Here is a 17570-nt window from a genome sequence, read left to right on the forward strand (position 1 = left end):
ATGTATTTATACCAGTTGAACAGTCTTTCCTCAACATGAAAATGAACATCTGCCAGCTATGCCTTAAAAGTTCACACCAGCTTCAAAGCAAAGTCAGGCCAAAGAACTATGCAGCAAAACGTTTACATTCACTTTAACATATCCTAGCAAAGAATACATCACTCCTGCAAGTGACATATTCACACCAAGCCACTTTCTTGGAACAATAATTTGAAGGTTTGTTCTTAGGTTCCTCTACAAAATTTTCCATTTTCTTTTTAAAAATAAAATATTTTCAATGAAAAACTAGTTAAGAAACACACTTTGGCATAAGCTTCAACAGTAGTATGAGGGACTGAAACCAATGAAGAATTTCCAAGTTATAAGGCCACATCACATTTCCACAAGGCAGCTTTCTAAGTTTCATGGTAGGGAAGCACAGCAGAGAAACCCCTTTTAGACAGCACCATCAAAGCTCAAACCCATGCTCCCTGAGCTGGTACCTGCTATTTAATCAAGCTCCACTTCACCTGGACATACACCACAGCACTTTCAGGCCTTTCCACAGCCTCACCACCCCCCTCCTGGTGAACTGGCAGATTATCAGGTCTGCCTGTTCCTACCTTAGTTTATCTGAAGCCCCTGGTTTTGTTTGCTGCTTCTGCTGTTGCATATACCCCAGCCCCAGACCACCCTCCCCAATACCTGACCTGAAAGTTCAGTTTGCAAGTCACAGGATCTGCTGCTTTTGCATCCCTGTGTTATTATACATTATCATTGTGCATACTGTGAGAGCAGTCAGCTCTGCTAAGAACAGCAGTCAATGATGATCAATGCCATACAAGCATACCACAAAAAAAAAAAAACAAAACACAACAAACAAAAACAAACAAAAAAAAACAAAACAAAACAAAAAAAAAACAAAAAACAAACAAAATACAGAAGCATTTTCTCTCTGCTGAGGGAACGAAAAATAAAGCACATGGGTATTAAGCAGCTTGCCAAAATTCACAGAATCAATAATAGATCTGAGGATTAAATTCAGGTCTTGCACCTCTGAAGTAGGACACAATTCCTCCTATTAACAAAGGCAGCAGAATGCATGATTCTCCTGAAAGTAAGGCCCATGCTATCTCTCATTAGCCACTCATCTCAAAGACTATACAAAATTAGTAGCCACTTGTACAAGAAATCAGCCAGTTCCTCATCACAAGCACAACCAGGGACAGCCTCCCACCTTCCTGAAGATGCCTTCCATTTGGGGATATACTGAACATGTAAATGCAAAACATTTATTCCAGTGCTGCAGGTCTGAAGTCAGAGGACAGGGAGACAAGTCCAGACAAATTAAATTCTGCAGATCACCAGTAAAGAAATAAAAATGAGGATACAATACTCCCAAATGGACAGCTGCTCCCATACTCAGTATGATATCCAAATAGATCTAGTTCCTGAAGGTAATCCAATTTTGAGACAGGCAAGAGCATCATCATGAAAAAATCTTCAGTAAGATGTGCACATTTGCATTAGATTCTCCTCCTCTAGCCAGGGTGAAGCAAAATCTCTGCTCACTTTTCACATGTTTATCAGCCAACTGAAAACCCAGGGACTAAGCAGCTCTTCCCTACATCAGCATCCTCACCGTGGGAAGAAGAATTTAAACCTACAGAATGCAGTTACCACAGAGTACATGAGCAGCAACAAACCCAGGCAGTAACTGTGTACATAAGGGTCTGATCCTGAAAAACCCCTCTTGGTAGTTTCAGCCATCCCTGCTTCAACAGCCTGCAGTGCCAGGTCCAGAGCAGCAGCCACTATCAGCTGCTGTGGGCTGGGGAAGAGGAGGATGACTACTGACTCCTACAGCCTCACTGTGAACAAGTTAGAGGTTGGGATGACTGTAGGTGGAAACTTGGCAAAAACAATAAAGCAGCTACTACATATTTCAACAGGTTCAAAGTAACCTCAGATGTTAGGAGCAGATGCTCTTTTCCACCCCCTGGGATTTTGAAATGGTTTATGTGTTTCCTCCCTTTTCCCTAATCAGGCAGGGTGCTGAAGGAATTAGCTACAAAAAGAGCCAGAGCAATACTAATTACCCTCAGCTACCCAGGAGACCGCAGCACCTTCAGCTAATTGTGCAATCCCTGCTCCCCCACTTCACACCCCCCCACCAGTAAGAAGATGTCTTGCCTCCAGCATCTGAACTGCAAAATAATCCCACTCACCTGTACTTTAAAGGGCATGCTTGAAAAGCCTAAATGTTTAAAGCAAACTTATTGCAATTAGTATCCTTGGCCTATCACATAGCATGAGGCCTGCTGCACGGACTGAAACAATGTGTGTCAACACATTTGACACGGTGTTGTCACTAACCCCATTATTAGACTGCACATGTACCTGCAATCCACATCTGAGCTCATAGCCTGGAGCACTCCATAGCCAAGTCTCTGCAAGAGCCTCTCTCACAAAATTAAATATTAAACATGCATCTCAAAAAAATGCCCCGTAGTTTCATATTTATTAACTACAACATTACTTTTCCACTTAAGCATTTTTAAAGGCTAAATATAGAACATTTTAAGGTGAATTTAGCACTTGCAAAGAGCCCTGAAAACTGGATTCTAGTTGAAAGAAATCTGTAAAAGAAACAGTTCTCCCACTCAGTTCCCCTTATCCATGTCAACCCAGTGCCAGAAAGGCCGGTAATGAAAGAAAAAACAGCCCCTCAGTAACAGAGGTCCCCAAAGTTAGACAAGACTCAGCAGAAGGTTTCTAAACCATCACCAGGACTCTCAAATTCCAGGGGATCATGCTGCTCAGGAGAAAGGACTGACACATTAACAGAAAACAATGAGCACAGGAAGAAAATCACCACAAAAGGTCAGAAGTTACTTCTAAAAGCTTAGACCTATTCCACGTGCACCTCAAATGTTGAGATAAGGCCCACATGCTCCAAACCCTTGCTCTTTCAGGGAAGCATGACCCTGCAGGCAAACATGAAGGACATAGAGCCCTCTCCCCAGCTCCTCCATGCACAGCCCAGGCTCAGTCCTGAAGCACCCAGCAGTGAGGAGATGGGTACCAGCAGCCACAGATCATGCAAGCTCTCCTTGCTCCTAGCCCTGCTGATTCCATGTGCTTAGGTTCCCAAGGCGGGAACAACAAAGTGTAGCCAGACCTCACACATCAAAACCACAGTCCTCAATCCCATGCCTGTCCTCTTAGATTGGTTTCCCAAAGCAATGAGAACTGCTGGATTGCTCTTCTCTCCATCCTCCTCACTACCAGCTCTCCCAAACAGCTCTTGAACTTGCCAAATGATCAGAAACTGAAGCAGAAGGCCCAGAGGAAGTTCCAATGACTTCCATAAACTGGCAGTGAGAGAAGTTGGGCAGGGCCCACTTATTATTGTTTGACAGAAGCCAAATGGACAGGGAGTACGAGCTTACTATCAACCACACAGTATGTGTGCAGCTCTAAAGATGCAGAGAAGCTGCTGCCTCTTACCAAGTCATCAGGGACAAGGAGGGTACAGCTGGGATTAATGCAGAGGCTTGGGAAGGGCAAAGGAGGTGAGTAAAGCATCCATCCTGACAAACCATCCCTTCTTAGTTCTGCTGCTCACAGAAACATGCTGGGGGTTATTTAGCATACAGGACAAACCCACAGGAAAGAGCATGCCCTTCCCAAAACTTTGTTCTTCATCTCTCCTTCAGGTGATGCAATCAGCAGCACATACAGGTGTACCCAGAGAGCACCACTTTGATCAGAAGCAGGCATGGTGGGAGTTCAATCCAGCAGCACTGTGTGGCATCTGAGCAGCTGAGACATGTCAGAGTAAACAGCAGCTAAAGCCACTGCTATCCACACCCCCACACCCTGTTTTTTCCAGAGCAGCTCCAGCTCTAGCTGGTGTAACAGAGCCCTGCCAAGGAGATGGGGGCTATGACTTGCTTAGCTCCCTGAAATTCTTCATGGATCATTAGCAACCAAAGGCATGACCTGTCCTGGTCACCTAGACTCCCTGCAGAGCAGGGCTGGCAGCATGGCTCTCTGACTCTCCCTCCAACACCCACCTGCACTGGCAATAGGTACAGACTGGGGCACTGGGGTAAGGGTTGATGAGGGCAAGTGAAATGAGATGTCTGAAACCCTGGGCTGGGAGAAGCCAAATCTTCAATGCTAATCACTTCCAAAGTGAACTTCTGCTGATCTTGGCCTCCTTTTAACACCGATTTAAAAATTCTTTTGTTCCAGTATAACTAGGTACTATTATTACTCTTCTATAACCAAAGTATTTGTACATATATAAAAATATTATATTTTATATACCTATATAAAACCCTCCAGTGGATGTAGCTGTGTCGATGTATGTGTTCCTCAGATCAAGAGAGCTTTCTTCCTCTGCTGATACGGGATTAGCTAAAGCCAATTTACAGTACCCATATATCCTTACGGCTACTGCCTGCACTGGAGGGAGTGCAGTTTAGTCCCAGAAATGCCTCTGCAAGAGATCATCACTCACGTTGGACAGTCCCAGCCTTTCCCCTTCCTTTCAGAGCCACACACCCTGCTCTGACACACACCTCTTTAGAAATGACAGCACATCTGGGTTTACTTAACAGAGGCATCAGACAAATTAATTAATTAACATTTGTGAAGCACTGTGAAGAATTTAGGTGCTAAATATTATTATTACTAATTTAATCTGTGTCCCCATTCAGTCCTCAGCCTCTCCTGTGAAACTGCCAACAGTGATGCCAATTAGCAGTAATTGTTGTGGTGGTTTTGTGACAAAGCTATTTGGCAATTGGGAGAGAGACAGAGACCACCAACTCATTTCCCATGAATTGCCCCACAGCTGCCAACAGCAACAACTTCCAAGCACAACAACCTGCTCTCCAATCCAGCCAGAATCCTGGAGGTAGGAGATCCTGTAGCCCATTACCAGCTTCCCAGGGACACAGCCTGCCAGGGACATACAAAGCTTTTAATTAGGGATAAACCAAGGCACCTTTTCTTTTTTTTCCCCCCTCTACTAGGTTAGTACATGACCCAGCAACTGATGCTGAGACCACAATACCAAAAATGCTATTCTGGAATTATTTCTGATTTTTGCTTGTTTCCATCTTTGCTTGATGAGATCACATTTTGATTCACACACAGGCCTCACTGTGGCAGCAAATGGTAAAGGCAGCAGCAGTTCACAGAAGGGAACTGGCAGTGTAGGGTGCAATAAATCTTGTACTTGGGAGAACTCCTGTTAGAAGAGTTTTAACATAAGCAAAGAGATGTATCTTTTTATCAGCTGTCCACAGAGATTCGGAGAACTTTAAAGAGACACAAACAACAGTCTTCTGCAATCAATGCACACCATCTGAGCACCAAAACTTTGAATTATTTATATATTTTAAATAAGTTTAATTGAAAGGACATCAACACATAAACGGTATGAATCATAGCCCTCTCAGGCAATTAGATTTGTTATCCCTGCAAACAGTAAATTGGCTTTTTATTCCAAGGTGAATTCAATCCCTTGTCAGCTGCCCCACGCATGAGAATACACCTCCTCTCTTTCATCAGGAAAGATATCAACAGCAGGAAACTGGCCCTTCTTTCATCTCTGAGGCACCCACCCACCTTTCCAAAGGGTTTTCAACCAGGTGTGGAAATCTGTCTGAATCTGTGCTGAAAGATCTCTTAATTATTATGGCAAAGGAGGTAAATCCTTTGAGAACAGCATGCTCCAAGCAGTAGCCTTCTGGTGTTTACTCATCCAGTAGTTGCTTAGCTTGACAGTACGTCAGAAGAGCTTGTAAGAAACTCTTGGATTTTTATTGTACGGGCATGAAGCACTTATGGAGAGGAGCTGCTTTTTCAGATGTCTTGTTATATAATTAAACAAGAAAGGAAGGGGGGGGGGGGGAAAGCAAGCTGCCTTTCTGGCACAAACATTACACAGTGCTCAACCTGCCAGCATATTGCATCAGATTCCCACTGCAAGGCCAATTCGCAGCAGCTGAGTAGCAGAACCCCTGACTGTTATCTCCTGCTAACCTACTTCACACTCAGAAGGCAGTAAATAGGACTGTTTATTGCATCTTCCTTCCTGAGGAGATGCTCACCACACCAGAAGAAAGGCTTTGAGCTTGCCATGAAGCTGGAGTTCTCACAAGCATTAGGAAATGTATTAAAAAAAAAAAAAAAAAGTAAACATTCAACACAACTGTATGCTACTCAGTAAATAAAGTGTAAAGTGCAAGTACCTGTTACTCTTGGATCAGGTCTGTTGTCAAGGTTCTGACATTGTGATGACTACTATTTTATTGCATTCCTAGGCATGCTTTGAAACCCTACAAAAAAGGGATTAATTTACCCATCATCGAGTGCTTATCAAGGAAGTCCCCTGAGACTTGCAGGAAGGAGACCACACAAACAGGCCTTTGCTCACAGGTCTCCTCACTTGAACACCTGGCCAAACCCCCCCTGACTCTCCTGCACTGGCAGCTTTTTTTTCCCATGACAGAGATCTGCTCCCAGATAGGACACTATTCTTTACAGCTGAGGCCCACCACTACAACAGGAAGAGGGGTTTATGTGCTCCTCAATGAAGCAGCCTATCACATGCACTTCACAAGGGGAAATTAAACTTCTTTCCACTATTTGCAGCAATCCAGAAAACAAAAGGTCCAGCAGTCCTGAATTCAATGAGATATATGACCTTTTACACCATAGAAATGAGCCAGCTTCCAAACCAAGCAAGTCAACAGAGAGACTCCTGTTGATTTCAAAGGGCTTTGGATCCAGCCTGAAAACACAAATCTCACTGCGCATTCGGACACTGCTCCACAATGCACTTCCAAACAAAACTATATTTAGATTCAATGGGAATTCTGTAGATCATACAGGAACTCTTTGAATTAGAATCAAGGTCAATAGGGTTTGGCTTCCTCTTCAGACCCTCCCCCCTATTCTTGCAAACATCCCGATAAGCATTGTTTGGAAAACAATACGTTACTTCCAAATGTTATCAAAAACCCAACACACATTTTGTGTGCCCTGAAACAGAACCTCAGGGTCTTCTGTGGCATTTTGCCCTGTCAGCTAATCCTAGGGATCTCTTCAGTTGTCTAAGCAAGACACTGTAAATATAACAAGACTCTAATTTTTTTCACCTGTACCACCTTTTAAAGGTCTAGTTTCATGGGCTCTGTCTAAAGAAAAAGGGACAGGAATAATCAAGGCCTCTGATATACAGCAGACAAACAACAATATATGCAAACAAAGCTGCAGATGTGTTAAAATAAACCTCTGGTGGGCTCGTGCACTTTCTCCATTCACTACCAGATAACGAAGGGACACTGTGAGGCACAAACTGGAGGAAAATGGCACAGCCCCAGCTTGCCCGAGTGACACAAAGGACAGGAATGAGCCCATCAGCCGGGAAGGTACACTCCAGCATGCAGACAGCAAAAGCCCAGCGAGATTATCCTGCTCAAACTTTCCTCCAGCGCCACAAACACCACTGTGTGATTTCCAGCTGCATTTTATGTGCTCCTCGGAAGGAGGAGCTGAACCGCTGCTCCCGGCAGCTTCTCATAGTCAGGATGAAGGCACTCCAAAGACCATCAATCTGTGCGCCAAGTCGGCATCCCCTAAACGCTATCACCAGGACCGGGAGGCACCGGTCGGCGGGAGCAGCCCCTGCAGAACGGGATGGGGAGCTCCTTTGGCACCGGGGCTCCCGGAGCAGCTCCGAGTACGCGTCCCGGACGGCACCGCACCGCCTCTCCTCCGCTCTCCCGCTCTTCTTGCCAAACTTACTATTATTTTAACTGTTTCTGTCAGCCGGTGACTGTAACAGAGGGTGAGCGTCCAGCCGCACAGTTTCGCTTTCTGATAAAGCCCGGGATGGGAAAGCCTTGAACTTCTGAAAAACCCTCTTGGGTTGGAAAATCGCCGACTTTCCCGTCACGGCCTCCTCCCAAACCCGTGGGGATGTACACCTGACCCCGCCCGGGGTGGGGGCCAGACTCTCGTGGCCCTCGCACCCCCCGTACCCACCCACCTCCTGCTGGTGCTGGGCGCTGTACCCGGGGCACACTTACCGGAGGGGTGTTGGGCGGGCAGCCGCCGGCGAGCAGCCGTGCCGCCTGCCTCCTCAGCTCGGCCAGCTGGGCCTGGCAGCTCCGGCACCAGCCCCCGGCCGTCGCCCGCTCCAGCGGCCGCGGCTCGGCCCCCGCGGCGGCCCCCGCTCCCTCGGGCGGCGGGCGGCTGGCGCAGCGCTCCTCCTCGGCGGCGACCGGCGGCCTCTTCCGCGGAGAGAGCTCCCGCGCCGCGCTTCCCTCCGCCACCTGCGGAAAAAAGCAGAGCTCAGCGGCGCGGGTCGCGGAGGCAGCGCGGCTCCCACTCCCCTTGCGGGGAGAAAAAAAAAAAAAAAAAAAAAAGAACACATTCAACAGCCCAAACGTGGGGAGGGAGTGTGGCAACAACTTACCCCCAGCGCCCGGGGCTCAGGTCCCAGACCCTTCCTGCCAATGGCAGCGATCATGATCGCGGGGAATGCGCCCTTGCCCCGCGCCCCGCACCGCTAGTGCGGTGCCCGGCGGCGCGGCCGGCCCGCGGCGCCCATGGCAGGGCGGGGGTCGGGGAGTGCCAACTGTGATCCCCCGCGTTCCCCGCCGTCCGGGCTGCCGCGCTAGGTGATGTTGCCTCCCATGTTGAGAAGGGAGTGAAGTTTGGGTTGGGAGAGGGAGGCGGAGTGAGCTCCCCACGGCAGCACAGGGAAGGACGCTGAGCACGGGAGCACGTCGGAAAAAAGCTGGAAAAGTGCTCGGAGGGCAGAGGAGGAGGGGCTGGGCGGGGGCGGGTAGGGTGGGGTGGGGTAAGCGAGGCTGGGGAGCCTTGGCCAGAGCGGGATGAGATTTCGGTTTGGGGTATTGGGGGGCGGAGGGAGATGCCTTTTCATAGTGACCCTACAGTATAGGTCCCAAACCGGTGTGACTGAAGCGTGGGCACTCCGGCTGTTGCCTCCTTCACACCCAAACCCCCAAGTTGCTCGAGGGTAGGGAAAAAAGGGTCTCGCTAGGGGTGTCGATCCTGTTGTAGAGCGCGGTGGCAGAAAAGCCGCGCAAGCATTGGCCCCTGCCGCGGATGCGGGCCAAGGGCAAACGGGGGGTTGGAGGACTGGCAGACGGAGTTGCAGGACTGGCGAGGGCCCGCTCCCCCCTCCGCCCCCGCTGCTGGTGCTCTCTTGTGCGGGTTGGGGAGGACAGCGGGCAGATGCGCGGTGCTGCGGGGCACAGCCACCCCTCCGGAGGCCGGCTCCCCAGCCGCTCGGCAGGCGCAATGGGATGTTCCTACATGCGAAAATTGACCTGACAGATGGAGAAATTAACGTTCGCAGCTAATTGCCCACTTGGCTGCCGTTCCAGCTCGTAGATTTAGCGCTTTTTCTTTTTTTTTTCCTTTTTTTTTTCTTTTTTTTTTTTGGGTCTTTTTTTTTCCCCCCGAGAGAGAGGAATACGCGCCACTCTGCCATTACAGCCTCGATCCTGTTGCCCCCGCGGAGGTTGGGAGGGCGGCGGTGGGCAGGGGCCGAGCCAGGACGTTCCAGGACCCCGCCTGGTTCGGCCCGGCCGCCGCTGCCGTCCCTGGAACCACAGCGCCACCTGCGGGCCTCGCCGCGGCTCTGCACAACAGAGCCCCCGGTCCCGCCCGGGACAGAGCCCGAGCCTCGCGGGGGAGCGGCGGAGCCGCGCCGGGATATAACGGCAGCGGTGGCTTCCCCTAGCGCTGCCAAACGCCGCTCCTTGTCTCCTTCCCCGTCACTGCGCGGGTGGGTGCCGGTGGCACTGAACCGGGGGATGGGGTCTGCGGTGATGTGAGCAGCGATGAACACAAAGAGTGGGGAAAAATATATGCGCGGGGGTGGGAACCACTTCCCCAGGAGGCCCCTATTCCGACCGCCTAAACTTTTCTGTACCTCCGGAGCACGCGTCTGAAGCGTTCCCTCCCCCGTCTCCGCCCCCCCTCACCCTCCCCCCCAAACGGGTGCATGCCCTGGGGGGGGCTGGGGCCACATGCACCCCCGCCTCACGGGCAGAGCCTCTGCGGGGGGCGCTGAGGCCGCTGCCCATGTCCGCCTAGAGCCCGAGAAAAGTTTGGGTCGGGAGGTGAAAAAGAGAGAGGGGGGGAGCGCGGGGTGTTGTTCGGGGGCTGCTGTCTGCCTCTCTCGTCCCCTTCGCCTGGAGGAGTGGGCGGGGAACCGGAGCCGCCAGAGGCACATGAGGTGCGCCCCGTCTCCCTTCTCTTGGCTGCTCGGAGCTCTGCAAGTCTCCCGGGAACTTGCTCAGAAATTTCATGTGTCCGAATAAGGGCTGCAGACCCCTCCCTTGGCTCCAAGTCTCAGGTTGGACGGGGCGGAGGGGGGTGTGGTTGGGCAAAGAGGTGAGGTCCCCGGCCGGGATGAGGGCTGAGCCGCGCTGCTGGGCTGAGCCACCTCCTTTTCTTACTAAGTAAAAAAAAAACCTCCTGGAAATACCGGGAAGCCGTGTTTCCCCTTCCCCATTTCAAGCCAAGAACACACCAGGAAACCGGGGAGGAGGAAGTGTTCCCCGGGAGCGGGCCCGGCAGAGCGGGTCTCTCCGCGCCGCTCCGCGGGGCTGCCAGGACTGTTCATGGTGCTGAAACCCGCCCCGGCACCGCCGCCGCCAACTTCGCACCGCTAAGTTTGACATCCCCTTCCCGTAAACCGGCCCGGGGCAAGGCAGGCAGCTGTCCCCTAGCCCTCCCTGCCCTCCCAAGCCCCCTCCGCAAGCCCCCCGGGGCCGGGGCAAGGTCCCCTTACCTTGGCTTTCCTCCGCAGGAGGTGGCTGGTGAAGCCGAAGATGATCTCCGAGTCCAAGCACAAGGCTCCGATCTCCAGCAAGCTGGGGTTTTTCCTCGTGGCGTTGGAGGCATCGGGCGATTTTTGAAAAGCCATAGTTTGGGGTTGGAAATATCCGGCTCCCTGAGCGGAGGCGATGTATTTGTATACACACACGCACACAGAGGGAGAAAAAAAAAATAGCAAACACCTCCCACCCCCTAAAAAAAGAGAGGGAAAAAAGAAAAAAGCCAGACGCGGGTGAGTTACTCCGTCATCTGTCAGGATGCGCTCTGCCGGGATGAGGTAGCCAGCAGACCCACCATCCTCTCTGCGTCTCTCCGCCGCTCTCCCTCCCTCCCTCCCGCTCTATCCCCTCTCCAGCGCACCTTGCCTGATAAGCGAACGCGGTACGGGCCCCGCTCAGCGCCCCGCGGACCCCGCGGCCGGGGCCGCGGCTGCGCTTGGTGCGCGGGGCCGGCAGCGCCCTGCTCCCCCGCCGCCGGCCATCAGCTCGCCGAGCGAGGGGGCTTCCACCGCCCGCTGGCCAGGAGCCCGCACTGCGAGCCTCCTGCCTCCCCCCATACACTGCTGGGTGGGTTTAGTGGCTGGGTTGGTGGGGTTGGTAGTTGTGGGTTTTTTTCCCTCCTTCTTCTCCTCCTCCTCCGGGGTGAGCTCAAGGAGGGAAAAGCTGCCAGTGAAGTCAGTTTAAGGCGGGGGGAAGACGCGGGGAAAAAAAAAAATAAAAGAAGCGTGGCGGGGAAAAAAAAGGAAAGAAAGCCTGAGGAAGCAGGAGTGAAGCACTTTCCGAAAGGGATCAGGCCTTCCACTGCTTTGAAAAGCTTTCCCCACTTTTTTTTCTTTCTGCTCAATATTACTCGCAGTGGGTGAGGGCGGTAGCGAGAGAACGAGCTCCTCCTCACCGAGTGAGCCGCCGAGAAGCAGGTCCCTGATGGCTGCCCCGGAGAGAGGGCAGCCCGCCCTGCAGGCAGCCTCCCCGGCAGCCGCCCCTCCCCATCGCACTGCCGCCCCCACCTTCGCGTGTCCCCACGCGTGTTCCTGCCTGGGCGCCAGGTCAGAGCTCTTGCACAGGGAGACTGCCGGGGCGAGGTTGCTCCCGTCGGGGGGGGCGGGATGGGTCGGGCTCCCCGGCAGACCGGGTTAGGGGGTTCTGCGCGGACCGTTAATCCCTTCCCGTGTATTTTTCCCGCTAAACAAATAATTCACGCAGGCGTAGTGCCTGCAGTGACAGCGTGTTCTGTTAGCTGTTCAGCCGGGCTCCGCGGGGCAGCGCGCACCCCCCGCGGGCTCCGCGCCAGCCGGACACCGGGGAAGTGCCGGAGGGTGGCGGTGCCGCTCTGAGGTCCTGCCCCCCAGGAGCAGGGGTGTGGGGTACGCTTCAAGGTGTGCTGGGGGGAGCAGGGGCGGATGGATGGGGGGAAAGAGGAAATTAGGGAGGGAGAGGGAGAGGCAGAGGGAGAGGAGAGGAGAGGAGAGGAGAGGAGAGGAGAGGAGAGGAGAGGAGAGGAGAGGAGAGGAGAGGAGAGGAGAGGAGAGGAGAGGAGAGGAGAGGAGAGGAGAGGAGAGGAGAGGAGAGGAGAGGAGAGGAGAGGAGAGGAGAGGAGAGGAGAGGAGAGGAGAGGAGAGGAGATCTTAAGTGTCTGGGATCACTAAAGGAAAGCTATACTCTGAAAAGGAAAGCTCTTTACTCTGAATTTACTAGAACCTACTCTGAGGTTCCAGCTAATGATGAGCAGGTGTGTTAGATGAGGGAGGTGGGTTAATGGGTGGCTGTGTACAATGCAGGTGGGAATACAGGTGCCACAGGCAGGCCATAGGAGGGATGCTGGGATGGAGGAGAGGATGAAGGAAATGGTGAGATGCTTACAGCAAAGGGGCAAGGATTTTTTTGGCTCCTAATTGCCTCCTTTTCTGATGTAGACATCTCAGTCCAGAAATCTGCCAACATGTCAGCTGATCCCTGCACCCACCTGGGAATTGAATCTGCAGGGACCCACTCAGCCCTTGTGTCACCTTGCACAGACTCATCCTCTCACAATCACACCACCACACCCAACCCCATCCCTTCCTCCTTCCCTTCCTGTGTATTGCTCCTCATGTGAAGTGCTCCACCACCCTCCCCAGAATATTCTTCTGTGCTGGAAGGAGATTCCTGTGCTTGGAAGGTGCCATAGTACAAAGGGAATGGGAATGGAAGGGTGAAAGAGAGGACAGAGGGAAAAACAATTCAAACAAAGTGGTGATGCAGACAACAGGTGGCCAGATAAAGAGTGTCCCACACAGGCCCTCAGCCCAGATGCTCAGCAAATGGAAGACCAGTGCCCATCACCAGAACCCAAAGCATCAAATGCCATTTCCCATGTGTTGGGGAAAGAGGCTTGGAAACATCCGAGGGCAGAGCCAGACATGGCCAGGTTGGGGAGGCCTGCTGCCCACTTTGGAGATGGCCTGAAGCATCTGTCCCCATCCTCCACACCTTCAGCCCAAATCAAGTTTAAGCACTCACATCCTGCTGGTCTAGAGACCAGGAGAGCATGGCTCTTCCCTTTCCTCAAGACACCTCCAGCCCACCAAGTTTTCCTTCCCCATCACAGTTTTCCCCTCTTCCCAGGCTCTTAGCAAGGACAGTAGGAAGGTCTGGATCTAAAAAAAAGCCCTGAATGTCAGGCACTGAGGGTTTCTGTGCAACCCCAACCTCACCCCTAATCCTGGAAAGCCTCTGTTTGATCATCCCTATTAAAGCAAATATCTCCCCACCCCACTGCCCTCAGGTGTCTTGCCGATAAACAAGCTGAAGGGAAAGTTATTAGCTTTTATTCATGGTGTCTAAACTAAAGTAAAACATCAATGTGTTGACTGTACATAATAATAGACTAGATAAAGTCCATTTTTCTTGGGCCCTCTGAAAGCGATCCCCAAGCATTAAAATGGGTCTCTTAATAAATATCTTATCTCCCTGCCACAGAACCCTAGCTGCAGATAACCAGACAGCCATTACTGTACCTCTGAAATAACTCCATTTCCATCAGGGCCACTTCAAACAGGCTCCTCTTTAAAGACCTCCTCCCTCCCCGAGGGGAGGTGGGGGAAGGCTTGAACCTCCCTGGGTGGGGGGGAGCCAACAAGAGGCAGGCATTTAATCCAAGTCCCCAAGCAGGATGGGGGGTTACTGCATTGCTATGCATCCTCTTCCATAAGTCACCATGGAGTGAGGTATCTCTGGCTCTGGAAGCCAAAAGCCTAAATCCAACATTCCCCTGTGCCCTACTCTGAGGGGGAGTGGTGTTATGTTCCCACAGTCTTGCTGTCCTGGGTCTGCTCTGCAAGTAGAGAGAAGGTTGGGCAGGAAAGCAGGGACAGAGCATGCAGCTGCTATCTCCTTGGGGGAAAAGGCCTTCCCAGCCTGTGCATCCCAAGCTGCAAGGTGATGCTGTACAGGTTGCACTGGACTCCTTTATTAATACACCATATAGGTGATAGTGGATTTATTAAGTATATTGCTGTAATTTCACTATTAACTTACTAAGAATACAATGGTTTGGGCTAGAGGACCCAAGGGAAATCTAGGCAACAGTGAGCAAAAATCCATGAAATTCAATGTAGCACACTAATCATGGAGCCATAATGGTATTAATTGCTATAATGATATACTTCTAATCCTATCTTACACCACACCACATAATTTCATTGGGTAAGAGGGAAAAGGAATTAAATTTAGTTCAATACAGGCAAGCGTGTAACTTAATAGAGTAGTTTGACTCCTGCACACTCGGGGGTTTAGGGCTAATGTCACGCAATGTGGTCCACTGCAGGGAAGAAGGATGGCACAAGACTTCTGACACCCTCACCAAAATCTGGAAGCAATATGGAAAAGTGTTAGATTTCTGCTTTTCGAGAGGCAACCCAGCCATCTAAAGGATAATTAGAATTCGTTGTAAAGATGATTTATCATGTCTATCATTGTGTTTGAAAAGGCTAGGTCACCCATGAATGCTGATGAAATTTCAAAGATCTACTCCCCAAGGACTTTCTGCATCTGCTGCCCTCGGAGATGGGGAAATAGCCCAGGGCAAGCTTCCCATTAATACCGCAGGAAAATATAAGCATTTTGTCTGACATAACATTTTTCTTCAGTATTATACCTGACACAATCAGACCTTTAAATAACATGGTAATAGGGCTCACTTTAAAGTTCATGTACTTGATGTCGTGTGCTCCCTCCCTGTTCCTCTCCCTTCCCTCCCAGGTTTCAGCCAAGTAGTAGCTCTCTCTAACAAGGCAGCATTTGGACCCGAAACACACTTTCTCCCCTAGCAAATATTGTGTGAGGTGGGCGGAGGTGGTAAAAGTAGCTTTTGATCTTGTTTGTATAATATGCAAAAGGACATCAAAGTGAGGGAAGAGGGGGAGTGAGAGAAAGGAAAGCAGAGCAGGAATAGCCCTAGACATTGGAACACCAAATAGCTCATGAATAGCTAAGTAAAACATAATTAGGAAAACACGATAAATTAGTGGTTCTTTAAAGAGATGGATGGCGGAGTGGGTTGATAGCGTGGCCAAGGGAGGCGGGCATGTCCCATTTCAAAGGTGGCCCTGAGGGCAACCCAAGCCCAAACCTGGGAGGGGGGGACAGGCAAACCCCATGGGCACTGTTTGGCAGGATCCCCCCTCCCCTCCCACTGCCCTGGGGGAGGCGGCTTCCCCCAGTCCCGTCGCGGCGGGGAGGCCCCGGAATAGCGCACACCAGTGGAGGGAAGCTGGGGAAAGCTACGCGGGAGGGGTCCAGATTTGCTCCCCGTGGCAGGGTAAAGGGGGGGAGCTGGTCTCCCCGTGGGGAGCTGTAGGTTTCGGGGCGTTGTCGGGTGCTCCCCACCTCAGGCTGCGGGTAAGGGGGCGGGGGGGGCGCCCTGGGAGCCGCGGGGGCGCCTGTTTGTTTGGGGTTGGTTTGTTTGTTTGTTTGTTTGCTGTGTGGTCTGTCCTTTAATTTGATCAGGCCCGGTTGCCGGCGCTGGGTTTAATCGATTTGCGGGGCAGGTGGTTGAGACCATCAAGGGAAACTTCAGCCCTTGCAGACTGAGGAGAAAATAACGATCGTATCGGTGAAACCGGCCTGAAAAGCAAACACCGCCCCCCTGCCCCCCTCCTTCCCCTCCCGTCCCACTCCCCTCCCTCCCCCTGCCCCTGCTTGTTCACACGCAGATGGGGATGCGGTCACCCGGCCACCTTGAAGATCTGGGGGTGCCCGGGTGACCCCCCAGTCACCAACTGCCTGAGACACCTCTGGGGTCCGAGGGGGGGCAGGGGGGACACCCAGAGAAGCACCCGGCCCTCTCCCAGTCACCAGCTGCAACCTGGGGGCTGCGGTAAGGAAAACATCAGCTCCGCAGTGGATCCATGGGTTGGATTCCAGCACCAGAAGGGCTGGAAATGACAGTGTCCAAATTCACCCCCAGGGCAGATTTCCTTCTGTCCCCCAGGTGAGCTGGGCTGGCCAACTCTGTCCTGCCTCTGGGCACCTCCCCTTCCAGCTCTGTGTTTGGGTGCCTCTTCCCTGCAACACTGAGGCTCTGCCCTCTGCTCTTTTCTCTTGTGCTTCCTTGCCACTCTTGTGATCTTGGGGGATCCAGCCCAGCTTGCAGGATGCCTTTGTGGTTCCCACCACAGTAACAGGGCTCCCTGCCGTGCCAAGACTGTGTCCCACCTACACCTGAGGCAATTCAGGGCACAGAGTGGATCTCACAAGCCTGGAGCAAAGCAGAGGCTTAAGCAAGTCCCAGGTCGTGACCTGCCTGGTAGGGGAGGGCTGAGTAAAATATCTCGATGTCACTGCCTGGGTTTGGCAGCTCAGAGCTGATCTCGGACCTCCTCTGGCTCCATCCCTTGCCTCTTCATGACCCTGCTCTCCGAGGGGAGATCGAAAGCTCTCCTGTAAACAATTGGTGAAGGTCAGGGGAAGGAAAGCCTGACACCACTTAATGGAATACAGTTGCAGACAATCTTTTGCTCAGTTGCCCGTGTCTGGGAGGCGTGGGGATCTCTGTGTTCAAGCTTTTTAATTTCCATTCTAATTTGCAAGCCATAAAGATAGACAGTATGCAGTCCATGGTCTCCCATTTAATTTCTTGTCACCCTAATCATGCCTGTTTAACCCTCACTTGCTTGTCTAGGTGTTTCTTATATCCAGCCCCAGCTACCATCTCCTCTGTGAAACAGTCTACCCAGGTGCATTAGTGTCCTGCTTGCCCTGCAGATCTGTGGTTCTAATACTCTTTCAATTACCTTTTCCCATATGCATTTCAGTAGCAGCACCCCACAGGAAAAACGAGAAAAAAAACCAAATCAACCAACCAACCAAAAAAACAACAACCAAAAATTCCCCCAGCCCTGCCTCCTTTTTAATATTTGGTTTGGTGGTTTTAAAGGGAGGCGTGGGAGTGAGGATTACTTTTTCCGAGCCCTGGTTAGAATCACCGTTTCCTTTGAAGTACCGGGGGTGGACGGGATGGGGGGCGACAAAGGGGACGAAACCTGGGCCCCTTTAGGTGCTGTCAGGGGGCGGGGTCGCCGCTGCGCCTCTCGGGGCTGGATCGGTGTGAGCAGGGAGGCGGGAGCGGCGGGAGCGGCGGGAGCGGCGGGAGCGGCGGGAGCGGCGGGAGCGGCGGGAGCGGCGGGAGCGGCGGGAGCGGCGGGAGCGGCGGGA

General features: G+C 52.0%; 1 protein-coding gene across 1 annotated transcript in view; it reads right to left on the reverse strand.

Annotated features, from left to right (window-relative positions):
- KIF26A (kinesin family member 26A) overlaps nt 1-8797 on the reverse strand; it is a 97764-nt gene extending 88967 nt beyond the window's left edge. Inside the window, exons 1-2 of the mRNA XM_071745420.1 lie at nt 8480-8797; nt 8091-8336 (exon numbers count right to left, since the gene is read on the reverse strand). Of these exons, the coding sequence (XP_071601521.1) occupies nt 8091-8336; nt 8480-8533 (300 nt within the window). The 5' untranslated portion in view covers nt 8534-8797. The remainder of the gene's footprint in view (nt 1-8090; nt 8337-8479) is intronic.
- Between the last annotated feature and the right edge of the window lie 8773 nt (nt 8798-17570).

This window comes from Heliangelus exortis, chromosome 5 (assembly GCF_036169615.1).
Source record: "Heliangelus exortis chromosome 5, bHelExo1.hap1, whole genome shotgun sequence".
NCBI lineage: Eukaryota > Metazoa > Chordata > Aves > Apodiformes > Trochilidae > Heliangelus > Heliangelus exortis.